Below are 12,157 nucleotides of genomic sequence, written 5' to 3'. Positions count from 1 at the left end.
CTGATGAAGAAGCCATGCTTAGTTTGGTGCTGTCAGGTATTTAACTAGTTCCTGACATTACATTTTCTACCATTTAGGAAAGAGAAAACAGTTCTCAGGTATAGAGCATTTGACTGCACCAAGCTAGAAGTTAGTAACTTTTTTCATTCTAAAAATTTTAACCTTATTTTCTATTTACGACAAATACTAGGTTTCCATTAGTGTTAGTGACAAAGTTTTTTAAAAAACAAACCTAGTGAAGTAAAAACATGAGGCAAAAATTGCATGAAGTAAATAATAGCATAGTTGGTATGCAGCCCAAGGAAACATTGTAAAAGAGGTATGAGAATGACCACATTTTAGGAATTAATGTCTTAACAGATTTCATACTAACCTAAAGAAAAGCAGGACACTTTGTTTCTATCGCCTTCTACACTCTTGCTCCAAACTCTACTGGAACATGATGCCACACTTTATTCCACTGTCTACTCATCTGGAAAACCCTCCCCATTTTCATCTAGCTAAATCCTACTTACCTTTCAAAACCCCACCTCTTCTCGCATGAAACATTCCTCAATTGACCTATTTAGGAATGACCACTCTAACTTCAAATTAATTCTGAATATTTGTTGTGTGTACATATTAAACATGGACACTTCTAACAGACTACTTTTTTGTCTTTAAGCTACCTTTACATACAAATATCCAGCATGTAAACTCACCAAGATAGAACCATATGTCTCACTGCTCTTTGAATGGTCCTCATATCCCCCAGAGCCTATTTCAATGAATGGAAAGTACTAGGTGCCCAATAAGTATTTGTCATGTGACTGCCCAACACACTGTTAGAAAACCCTCTTATTTGCTCTATGCATACAGTAAAGACCATTTGTTCATTTCACCCCTGTCACTGCACCCCTACAATATGTCAGCACACTCAGGCCCACCCCCCACCCCACCTTTTTCCAGGAACTCACGGTCTAGGGGGAAGTGAGTCATATAGATGGGATAACGTCTAGTACAGGAAGGTAAGGGCTGGAGGTCCAGGTGGGAGAGTGGCTCCCTCTGCCCGAGGGAGTCAGGGAAGGCTTCAGAAAAGAGGAGACATTTGAACTTGGCCTTGAAGCATGTATAGAAGCTTGCCAGATGAAGGTTGTGGGAAGGCCAGCTAGGAGGTAATAGAGGAAGGCGGGGCATTCCAGGCAGAGAGAAGTCAAAGCACAAAGGCATAGTGTCAGGGTAGGGTCTGGGCTATTTTAACTTAATAAACGTAGTGAACATGTAAGCAATAATTATACTTATATGTAACTGAGAAAAAGAAAAATAAAAGAAAAAAAATAGATATATGTATCTGAGAGAAGGCAGCTGGATAAATCCTTTTGTTGCTCTATAATGATACGGATAAATTAGCATTTGTGATACAGATTATTGAAACCAGCAAAGAGAGCTAAGTTTATTTTTCAAAGTATCTTCTCCTTAGATATCTTTTATTGAATAGGGAAAGAGTTTAACAGCATATTTTTTGGTTATCTGGTTTTTTTTTCCACCTTGAGTGCTGGATCAAATGCATTTCATTTTACTGTGGTCAAGTCAGTTCCATCTCCTTATTTGTGCACATGCTGAGAGCATGAATTAGAAAACAGTACAGCCCACCTGGAGATCTGCACCCAGGGAGCTACTGTGGATCTTCTTGGATGCATTTGCAATTTTTAGTCTCAACAAACAATGTAAAATCTGGAAAGGGGTACAGTGCCAGTGGTGGGACAATTTGCTTATGGTTATTTTAATCCTTCACTCAGATCTGTGCTGATAAGTGTGAGAGCAGAGATCCCTTGACATTTTTCAGCACCTGGCTGGCCTCTCTGATTAGAACCTAAAGAGACTGGTACTTTATTTCCATGAGGAATATTCTGGAACAACTCTGCAGTCAGAGCTGCATGATTATTGCACAGGGGCGTGGGATGCAAGAATGAGAAAGTCCTATTGAGACATGCAGAAGTGTTTCTGCAGCCATAGGTGATGGTGATCATTGAAGGGTGGGTATCTGTGTCCTTATCCAGAGACTGATAACTTAGAGCAAGGAGCTCATGCTCTATTCCTACAGTCGATCTGGGATAGCTTTGTCATCCTTTAGTCACCCTGTCAGTGTTCCGCTCTGGAGAAACCCCACAGATGTACTGTCATCTGTGCATATTTGGCTAACATCATGTGGCCTGGAGGCAGGGAAAGGCAGACTCTGGGAAGAAAGACAGCTTGCTTTTAAAGACACTTCATGATATCTAGAATGAAAGGCCCATGTTTGAGAAGCGAGATTTGCAAGAAATCTGGAATATACTGAAACCTGAGAGGCTATGGGACTCAGTCTCCTCTGTAGGTCCATGCTACCCCTTCCACCATATTTCCCATCCTGGGCCGATGTGGTGGTGTCTTGCTGCTGACCCATCAGACCCCCAACTGCAGAGAAGCCAAGGAGCTGTGTAGCACTGTTTTAGAGGGAATGGGGGCTGAACTGTGTCACTCTAATGTCTAAACAACTAAAGAACACTTGAAGGCAATTAAACTGTGGTTTTCAAGGACCAGGATGAAATGAGTACCTGTGATGGTGATTATAGTAGAGGGGATCGGATGTTCTCTAGCATGAACTTTCCTCAAGACAGGTTGGCCTAGCAAAAGGACAGGCAGAAAATCAGCAGAATGGATTGCACTGGTTTGCCCGCAGAGCTTTGTGGATTAGTAAGCTAAACATTACACCCAGATGCACACAGCACAAGCGATGTTAGTTTGGGGACTGAGTGGTCAGAGGTCACTGTTAGGTAAGTTGAAGAAGTGAGCAGGTAAATGGGGCAAGTGTTCCAGGAGTCAAACCAGATTGTGTGAATGAAGCACAGTAGGGGGTGCAGCCAGATTCCTGCAGGTGTTTGAGATGGAGTCCTTCAAGTTCCTGCTTCCAGAGGCATCATGAAACAACAAATTGGTGTGATAACAGGTAGCCTATTTTTAAAGCCTACTGGTGCCAACAACATGGCCTTGAGCAGGCCATTTCCCCAGTTATCCCATGTGTAAAATGGAGGTAATAGTACCTGCTCTGTCCATATCACAGGTTTGTTTGAGGGTCAAGTAACATAACATCAGGGAACATGCTTATTTATTTCCTGGGCAATCTGAATGGGAGAAGGTTGTATACACTGGCAGGTTTTGCAAGAGTTCACCATTGTCACAGTGCTGGATTACCTAGTTTAGGGTTTTCATGAAACTCTGGGTTCAACTGACTGCAGATCTAGCTGCTGTTGGCTTCTACCCAGAGCTCCCAGAACTGACCTGGGAACATGAGATTGGGACTCTGTGCCAACCCTGCCATATGCTTTCTGTCTAAACCTGGGCATTTCTTTTCTCTGGGATTCAGTTTCCTCAATTGTAAAATGAAGTCAAACCTGAAGGGGATTTATTCCTCTAACCTATTTGCTAGAGTGTGTTTAACTGTCGGAATTTTCATAGCCTGCTTCCTTAAAAAGTCATGTGCCTTCAAGGGAGGGAGGGAATACGGGGATATGTGTATAAAAACAGATGATTGAACTTGGTGTACCCCCCCCAAAAAAAAAAAAAAAAGTCATGTGCCTCATAAAGGCCTTATGCCACATGGTGAGCATAACATGACTGGAAGAGTAACTTTTAAGAAGATATATTGACTGTCACATACTTTTAATTAATTAGGGAACTTTTTTAGCCGCCCGTTTTGGGAATCAAATATGCCTCTCTCTTTCCAAATTGAGCCAGAATACTGAATTTTATTAAAAATATCCAAATTAATGTACTCCAGTTTCCCTCACTTTTCACTTGACTGGAATTCATACTGATGGCATTTAAGAGACATAGTGAAGCTTTGGATTGAAAAGGGATTAAGATGCAGATAGGAATGTACGAGTTGGGAGAAAGGAACTAAAAGTGCTGGGTTAAAATAGTCATCCCATGGCCTTGGATTTACAGTTAGAGGGCCAAGTTCTGAGCCCTGGATGGATGCTTGGAGTAGACTGATTAATATCCCTGAACCCTCATTTCTTCTCCTATAAGTGAGAACAAAAAATCTTATTTCATAAGGTTGAGGATTAAATGATATAATGAATAAGAAATGCTTTCCAAATTCTAATGAGCTATAATACATAGGAGGTTATCTTGTTGTGTGCCTGGAGGGTCAAGGGGGAATTACATTATAGGTCCTAATAGGGCCTTTCAATGAGGCAAAGTCTAGGAGTAACAGGTGAAGATTTGCAAATTCCAAAAGCACCTCCAGTATTTAATGTCCACCACTAATGACATCTCTGAAATAGAGGTACTGAGTTGTGAACCAAATGACTTTTTCAATTTCCATATATCCTGCTTCAAATTTAGATTTTCATACTCAGCTGCACAAGACCGTGTAAAAGCTGCAGGCAAAGTCCAAGAGCTAGATTAATTCTTCTCTACTGCCCCTGTATCTTAAAGCCTTGACTTCAAAGCCTCAAACCAACTTCAAAGAAAAGCTCTTCAGGGCTTACAGCTGCTTTTCTCTGTGTAGACCTAAATTTTAGAACTTTTCCCAGAGGCCTCTATACAGAGTGGATCGCAGGCATTCTTGCCTGGTTCCGAGAAGAAGGGTCATGTAAAGTGAGAGGAACAGGCCAATGTAGAGATTCCCAGAGGGTTCTGCAACATTCCCTCATTTTAACTGCATCAATTTCAAGTTTTTAGAAGAGGTGGTAACAACAGAAAAACTTCTATTGAAGATTAAAGTTCAAGCCATAAGAAAGAGCTTAATGAAGTACATGAAATAATAGAAAACCTTTGAAAGAAGTGATTTTGTCCTCTTGGATGCATGATGTGTCCAAGACAGAAAATGTTGGACGTTACTGGTCAGGTAGTCTAGAACTTGATATGAACAATTTCTGAAAAAAGAAAATTAGGATCCCATTACCTAGTTACTGAAAAGGAAGATGCTTCAAGTGATACGGAAGGAAGGCCCTAAAATCAAAATCCTGACATATTCAATGATAAAATAGGAAGATATCCAAATACAACAATGCATTTTAACAAGGCATTCTACCACTAAAGATTTTTAGTTAAGGTCTCATTATCAGGCTGCATAGGGCCAAGGGACCTGTAGATACTATACTATTCCTCAAATGGTTGACTTTTTTTTTTTTTTTTAATTACTTCAAGGAAGTCATGAAAGCTGGCTTGTTAAATTTCTACCTTCCTCAAAGCTCACAATTATCGTTAATTTACTGGGTGATAGAATCAGAATATTTCCAAAAACACTTCAATAAGTTAAAATGATATGATGAAAAAAGGAAGATTAAAGTTTTAAAAGTAAATGTAAATTCCTGCACTCAGATTCAAAAATAGCATCTTCGGCAGTGCAGAAATGGGGGAAGACTTGACCTAGGAGAGTGTCAGATGAATTAGATTTAAGAAATCCTCTATGAGCACTTGTTCTGTTTCATATTTTTTATCCTTTTCAATTTCTATGTCTCTGAGAGTCTATGAATCATTTTGTCATTAAATGTTGTGTCTGGGGACAAGCAGTGGAGAGCAACAGCCCATGTGAAATTGGATGCATTCAGAAAGTTCCACTTTGGACAGAATCATGTTGAAACTTCTTGATCAGGAATTTACACTGATGGTGGTTTAAGTTAACCCTAACCTCCTGTAACATTTTCAAAATTAGAATTTTTGAAAATATCTCCTTTCTAAATATTATTGTTCAGCTATCTGGTTTCAGGAAAAAATAGAGTACTGATATCTGCATAATTGCATTGGAAAATGCCACTGCCATTAGGATGGCCTTTAGAGACATCTTCAACGTGCAGACCTACCGTTTGATATTTATCTCCCACTCTAAATCTACCTAGTGATTCTGAAAGGGTGAGAAAATATTTAGGATCAAAAGAGAGGATGCTGTAAGGAAATATCTTCCTTCTGTACCTAAGGAAATAGCTTTAGAGTTATGCAAAAAGCAATCAACAGCGGCTGGGTACCATTTTGAATTTAAAGATTTTAAACTTTTTGACTGGCATTTTCAGTTTTTACAGAGCACTTTGTCAGCCACTTCAAATGGCAGACATACTGCGCATTACCATGTTAAGAATGCTAAAACTTCTCAGATTGGTGTGGTGGGCTGAGGGAAAGGCATGCTTTGTCTTCTCCCAATAGGGCATTGTCTATGATTAGGATCCTGAGCTTGGGCCATGGTGTAGGTTTGGATGTCAACTTCTATGTTTCCTGGAGACTAGCAATTGTTTTATTTATTCTGGTACTCTCTGGAGCATCTAGCAGAGTGCACTCACATCATCAGTGCTATGTGAACATCTGCAAGCTGCCCAGTGTCAAAATATGACCAATGACAGGTTCTCCATACAAATTTTCTTCTAAATAAACACAACACACATATTGTTAATGTGTAAAATGTTAAGTGTGTAAAATCAACAGGAGCACACCATGTGCCACAGCTGAATGTTAATACAGGGTACAGAAGATGTGGGTTTTGTTTGATATTTAAGGGTGTTGGGGGAAAATGAAGAACATTAAAGCAAATTGTCTTACCATACAGGTATTTTCCTTCATTAAAAGGAAATAAAAATGAGAAATAATTAAAAAAAATGTAAACAACATATGGTGAGAACAGACAATAAAAAATAAAATTTGGCTCATTAGACTTAAAAAATTCATACCTGTTATTGTGAAGCCACCTAAAAAGGAAAAAAAAAAGAAAAAAATGTTACAATTTATTTCATTTACACTCTGAATAACAAATACCAGTGACATCAGACTGCCTGACCACCCATCCAAGGTACAAAATCTTGCCAAATTGTATTTACAATTAAGAAAAATATGAAAACACTCATTCATGACTTCATCACTAATCATTCTTTTAAGATTATGAGCTTTAGTGCACAAAATTAATTCTTGTGCATACCTAAGAAAGCACTGATTTTTTAAAAGGTTATACTAAACTCAACGTGGAATGTAAACTATCCGACCTTCACAAAATTATGAGGCCAGTGACTCTAAATAACAATCTTGCTAATAAATCAACAGAAATAAAAGATAAGTCAGAAAGCTACTGTAGCACCTGATAGAAATGGCAAATAACCTAGAAAAATGGAAAGGTAATGCAAGAAATGAAATGCTTACCAAGCTCATTCAATAACAGGGCTGTGAAGGAAACAGACAAAGACAAACACAGAATAAGAGACCAGATGAATAATGAAAGTAAGAGGAATATCAGCAGAAAGAAATCCAGGCAGATCTAATTACAGTGGTAGGGAACTGCTACTAAAAAATTGGTGCACGCCAAGTAAATGTGGCATTGGGAGTATTTCCAAATAATCCCAGCACTAATTTCTGCAAATGTGTGTGATTGCTTACGTATATAAACAATTCACTTTATATATTATTTGTTGACGTTTAAGAAAACATTTCTACTATATGTTTACACACAATGTATATATATCTAGTTTGCCAAATATAGTAGAAATATTTTATGAAGTTAATCCTAAACCTTATTTGAGTGAGTCTTGCTCATGAAATAATTCCCTGGCAGTTAGTGAATTCAACATAAGGAAGTCTCAAAGTCCCCAGGATCTCAGGGATGGTACGTTTCAGGTACTCTTCAATGAAAACAGAGAAAATATCTTAGGAGATTCCATTTTGGCCACCCTGCCCATAAGGAGACTTTGGCCAAAGTTGAAGTTCACTCACTGGAGGTTCTATATGCATGTTTTTGTCATTAAGGAATGCTTACATTTTTTAAATCCTCAAAACTTGAGTGCCAGGAATTAGCACTTATTTGTGTGTCCTCATCCATGATTTCTGCACAGTATAATTGGACAACCAGATAGCTTCTTGCCGACACAGAGTTCCAGAGAAACTGACAAGACAGGGAGGGAAGGCCTGGGGTGGGGGGTGGAAGCCACATACATCATTTGTCTTTCAGGTTATGTGCTTTAAACCTAGACTGTAACTGCGGCACTTTATTTGGTGAAAGCTACCTGCCTAAATGTATTAAATAAATTACTTCCAGAGTTGTAGATGGGAATGTTACAATTACTTTTTCAGGACCAGTTTTCTCTCTGCTGGTAGTGGCATTAGAGGATACTTTATAAAACAAGTCAGTAATTTTATTTATACTGACATAGATCGACTTGGAGGGTGTGGAAAGCAGATAGTGCTATCAAGGAATTTTAATATGCTTTTATATGAAGGCATCTTTTACTAAAATGACAATTGAAAGAGCTGTATCCAAGATGCTCTTCCTTGAGATCAAAGGCCATCCTTTGGAGGAATACATTTAGAAGTAAGTGCTTTTTCCTGTATGTTAATGAGGCATTTTTGATCCTATCTTTTAAGAAATCAACACAATTTTCTAAAGTGTCTCTTTCTTCTGCCTGCTGTCTATGGAGCATATTAAATAGGCTGCATTAAAATGGGTCCCCAGTGCTCCCTTTCCCATCATTTCAAAGTCTCCTGTTACCTGTTTAAACATAATTAAGTCAGGACAACTTCACTTTTGTTTGTTTGTTTTTTTTTCTGATGGACTCAGAGGCAGTGAGTTCTTAAAAAAGTGGGATTAAATTCCCCCAAATGCTGGGTCTGTATAGCCATTGTCCTTTGTATTTGATTTTTTTCTTTACATGTAAAAGTATCCACGTCTTGCAAAGTGATCATCTAATCATCCATACTGCTCTCATCAATTATTTGAATGCAATTAACAAGAGCTATTAATATGTACTATGCTCATTTTATATATGTATAGTTAAATGTATACCATTCCTTTTAAAATGACCACTATTAGAGGGTAATTATGGGAAGCCCTCAAAATAATTCAGAATAAGAAAAATTATTTTTAAAGCTGATGTAAAATTCCTGTCCTTCCTGTTCAAATATAGGTCATATAAAATAGATACAAAATCAAAGAGAGCAAAAAAAAATTGGCTTCTTCAAGTATTTTCTAAAAATATAACTACAAATCAACCCCAAAATCTAATTATGAGGATACTGCTGTTTATTTTTTATTTTTAGAAAACATTTCTATATGTTAGAAATGTGTCAATTGTATAAGAATCAATTTTGAAGCATAAGGCAGGATTGGCCTTAAAAAAGGGCTAAGTTCTTACTGAACTACCATATCCTTCCTACTAAAGAAAATTGATAGGACTATGGTTTCATACATATGGTCCCTTTTAAATGTCATATCTAATGATATGAAAAATCTTATGCCAAAATGAACACTAGGCTATCGATACCACTACTTTTTAAGGATCTTTGTTCTTACTAAGTATTTTTTTTTTTAAACTGGCTTCTCTAAAGAAGGCTAATTATTGAATTCTTCTGAAATTTCCTATTTGTTGCCATTAGACTCATTTACCATGACTAATAGTAGTATTAAGTAGTCTCTGTCACTAACATTTTAGGGGATATTTAATAGCTGGAACTAAGTTTTAGAGTGATTCCTGAGTAGTGAAAATCTAAACCCGGAAATCATTCTTTTATGTCCTCCCTTCTGAATTACAGAAATAGCTTCCAGTATTTCTGAAATCTGGTATCAATCAAGGTGAGTTGGCATTTCCTGAAGAAAGGGGGCATTGCTTGGTGCACTTGTGAATTAGGGGAGGGAAATGAAATTGCCAAAGCTTCAAAGGAGAGGAAGTATAGTACTCGGAAGCCGAGGAAGAGGAGAGAGTTAAGTGTGAGAGTAGGAGACACGGAGAGAAGAGTACAATTTCTCGCTGGTATGTCTTTGTATACTCTCACACCTTTCATTCCTCTTCTTAGCCATTTTGGTTCCTCAAGCACAAGGGAGAAACTGCACTCTTTCTCATATTCCTCACGGTCAAATATTCTAATGGTAATGATCTTCCTGTGGGAACACAAGACAAAGGCAAAACAAATGGTTGGAGTCACACGCTCATGCTAGGTGTTCATCAAGCAGCATGTTACTGTGATGTTATGGAAGGAGAACTGGCCACACATGGACCTCCACGAGTATGTAAAAGGGCATCCAGGTACTCTCAGCTGGCTCCTGCTAAGGTTCCTCCACCAATGCATTTCTTTCACAAATTCTTCCTGCTTCAATGAGCAATCAGGAGGTACCCCAGATTAGGAAGAGAAATTAGAAAGCTGGCTTTACGTGGGTGTATCAAGCATCAGCACCAACTTTCCCAGCCGTGGAGGCTTGACTGCACTGACACTGAAGCGCTCAGACCGTAATGTGCAGAGTGGCCCAAACTGGCCAGTGGAGCTCCAGGCCGGGCCCCCCGTGGCCCCAGGGGAGATCTATGCCCTGTTACATAGGTGGAGGGATGTGCGCATAGTAAGTCATGTTCTGAAGAGTGCAGGCATCCAAGGGTGGCACAGGCCAGCACAAGCTGTTGGGCTCCGCCCTGGAGCAGCTCCCCCACCTTTCTTCTCACTCATTTCCACCAGGCGGGGCTCTCCCATCTCAAGGAAGAAGGTCTTGTTTTTCTCATACTCCTCATCATCAATTACCTTGACTGATATTGTTTTGCTGAAACAGAGAAGAATAGAAATTGACGAACAAGGGGAAGAGGAAAGAGAAGAGAAGGAACATAGAGGAGAGGAAAGCAAGGTTAATGAGCTGCACTTCCAGACAAACGGCAAGTAAGAAACTTCTGGACGGTGAGATTATCCTTCCAGAATGGGTGTGGGATGGGTCTGAGAGAGTGGAGAAGTCACCCAATACACAGCTCCCCTGCCCAGGATCACAGAAGTATTTTAGCCAAAATACAGCACTCATACTACTAGGTTTACTATCATCATGGGAAGCAGAAAAACTTAGATCACAACGATAAGAAAAGAAAAGTGTATTTATTTAGTAAATGCCTTAACCATCGGATTGTCTGAGCTGTTCTCTGGAATTCACTCCTTTGAAACAAATCAGGTTATCTCTGAGTAATAGACATAAGGGTCATTTGTGTGTGTGTGTGTGCGGGGGGAGGGGGGCACTTCACTCTGCTTTACTCTAGTATCAAACATAACATTTAAATCATAAAATCTTATTAAAATAATAAATACATAAGAACATCACAAAATAAAATAAAAGACTTTTTTTAATCTCACCCCACCTAATATCCTAGAGTCAAACTCTTTTTCAGGTAAGTCAGATTTTCCACCTAGATCACATGGGGAAGTTGTTCATGTTTTGTTTGTCTTTCTAAAAATGGAAGCCTCCTAAGGTGGGGGCAGGGAGTCATGATGTTCTAGTTAATTTCTTTCCTCCCAATGTTGACATTCAACTTTGACAAAATATACCCTTCACCCTACTTTCCAACTCTCCCAATACACTGAGGCATTTCATTAAGAATTCTTCTGATAACCCATCCTTCAGCACATCTTGCTTTATTGTCCTGTGTTGTGATTGACAGGCAGGTAGGACAAATGCAAATATTATGCAAATCTCAACTCTCTACAAGCCTTGATGGCTCTGAAAAGAAATCTAATGTTACCTTCTAATTAATAAGGGCTTAATCATTTCATGTATTACAACTTACTCAGAGCCCCCAAACACTTGTTTGTCCTTGAAAATATTTTTTTGTTCAGTAATATTAGCCGAGAACATTTTTGACTAAATGTTTTAAAACAATGATTTTATAAAGACACGTAGTTTTAATGTCATGGACATTATTTAGTTTTGGTGGAATTTTCTAGGTCTTCTGTTAGGAAATTAGTCTATAATCTTTTTTTTTTTTCAATATTGATTAAAGCCCTCAAGTTTCATTTAGACCTATGCATGTCATAGGGCACCAGTCTTCTTTTCTGGTAGGAAGGAGAATAATGGTAGAAGTTGCTTTTAATTCTCTGAATTTCCCAGCCCCTCATGCTAAGTGAGATCACATGATTGCTTCTGATACTTAGGAGCCTCATAACCTTCTCCCTGACCCTCAGCTAAAGAACATCCCCCTAGGGCTCGAATCCCAATTTCTGATTACTAAGGAGCTGGAACATGTGACAGCCTTTCTATCTCAGTTCTGTCCTCAAAGGCTAGATGAGCAGCTGTCAACGACTAAAGCAATAATCATTTTTTAAGAACAGTTAGATATTTACAAAACTACCGACAGTCTGACAAAAGTCCAATCACATGTATGTAGTGAACAGTCCCTGTCTAACTTCTAGAACTATTTTCTGG

At 38.7% G+C, this 12,157-nt stretch overlaps 1 protein-coding gene across 4 annotated transcripts in view; it reads right to left on the bottom strand.

Moving 5' to 3' along the window:
- Positions 1–12,157, bottom strand: part of SLC8A1 (solute carrier family 8 member A1) — a 408,133-nt gene that overhangs the window by 71,820 nt on the left and 324,156 nt on the right. For 2 of the 4 annotated variants that reach the window (XM_057740995.1, XM_057740996.1), the window contains exons 3-4: positions 9,768–9,871; positions 6,684–6,701 (exon numbers count right to left, since the gene is read on the bottom strand). In XM_057740995.1, the coding sequence (XP_057596978.1) occupies positions 6,684–6,701; positions 9,768–9,871 (122 nt within the window). Of the gene's footprint in view, positions 1–2,573; positions 2,643–6,555; positions 6,571–6,683; positions 6,702–7,146; positions 7,168–9,767; positions 9,872–10,412; positions 10,520–12,157 lie in introns of all 4 variants that reach the window. The other 2 variants (XM_057740999.1, XM_057740998.1) reach the window with 2 other exon arrangements.

The sequence above is a fragment of the Hippopotamus amphibius genome, chromosome 7 (assembly GCF_030028045.1).
Source record: "Hippopotamus amphibius kiboko isolate mHipAmp2 chromosome 7, mHipAmp2.hap2, whole genome shotgun sequence".
In the NCBI taxonomy this organism is placed as follows: Eukaryota; Metazoa; Chordata; class Mammalia; order Artiodactyla; family Hippopotamidae; genus Hippopotamus; species Hippopotamus amphibius.
This window is presented reverse-complemented; position numbering and strand designations above follow the sequence as displayed.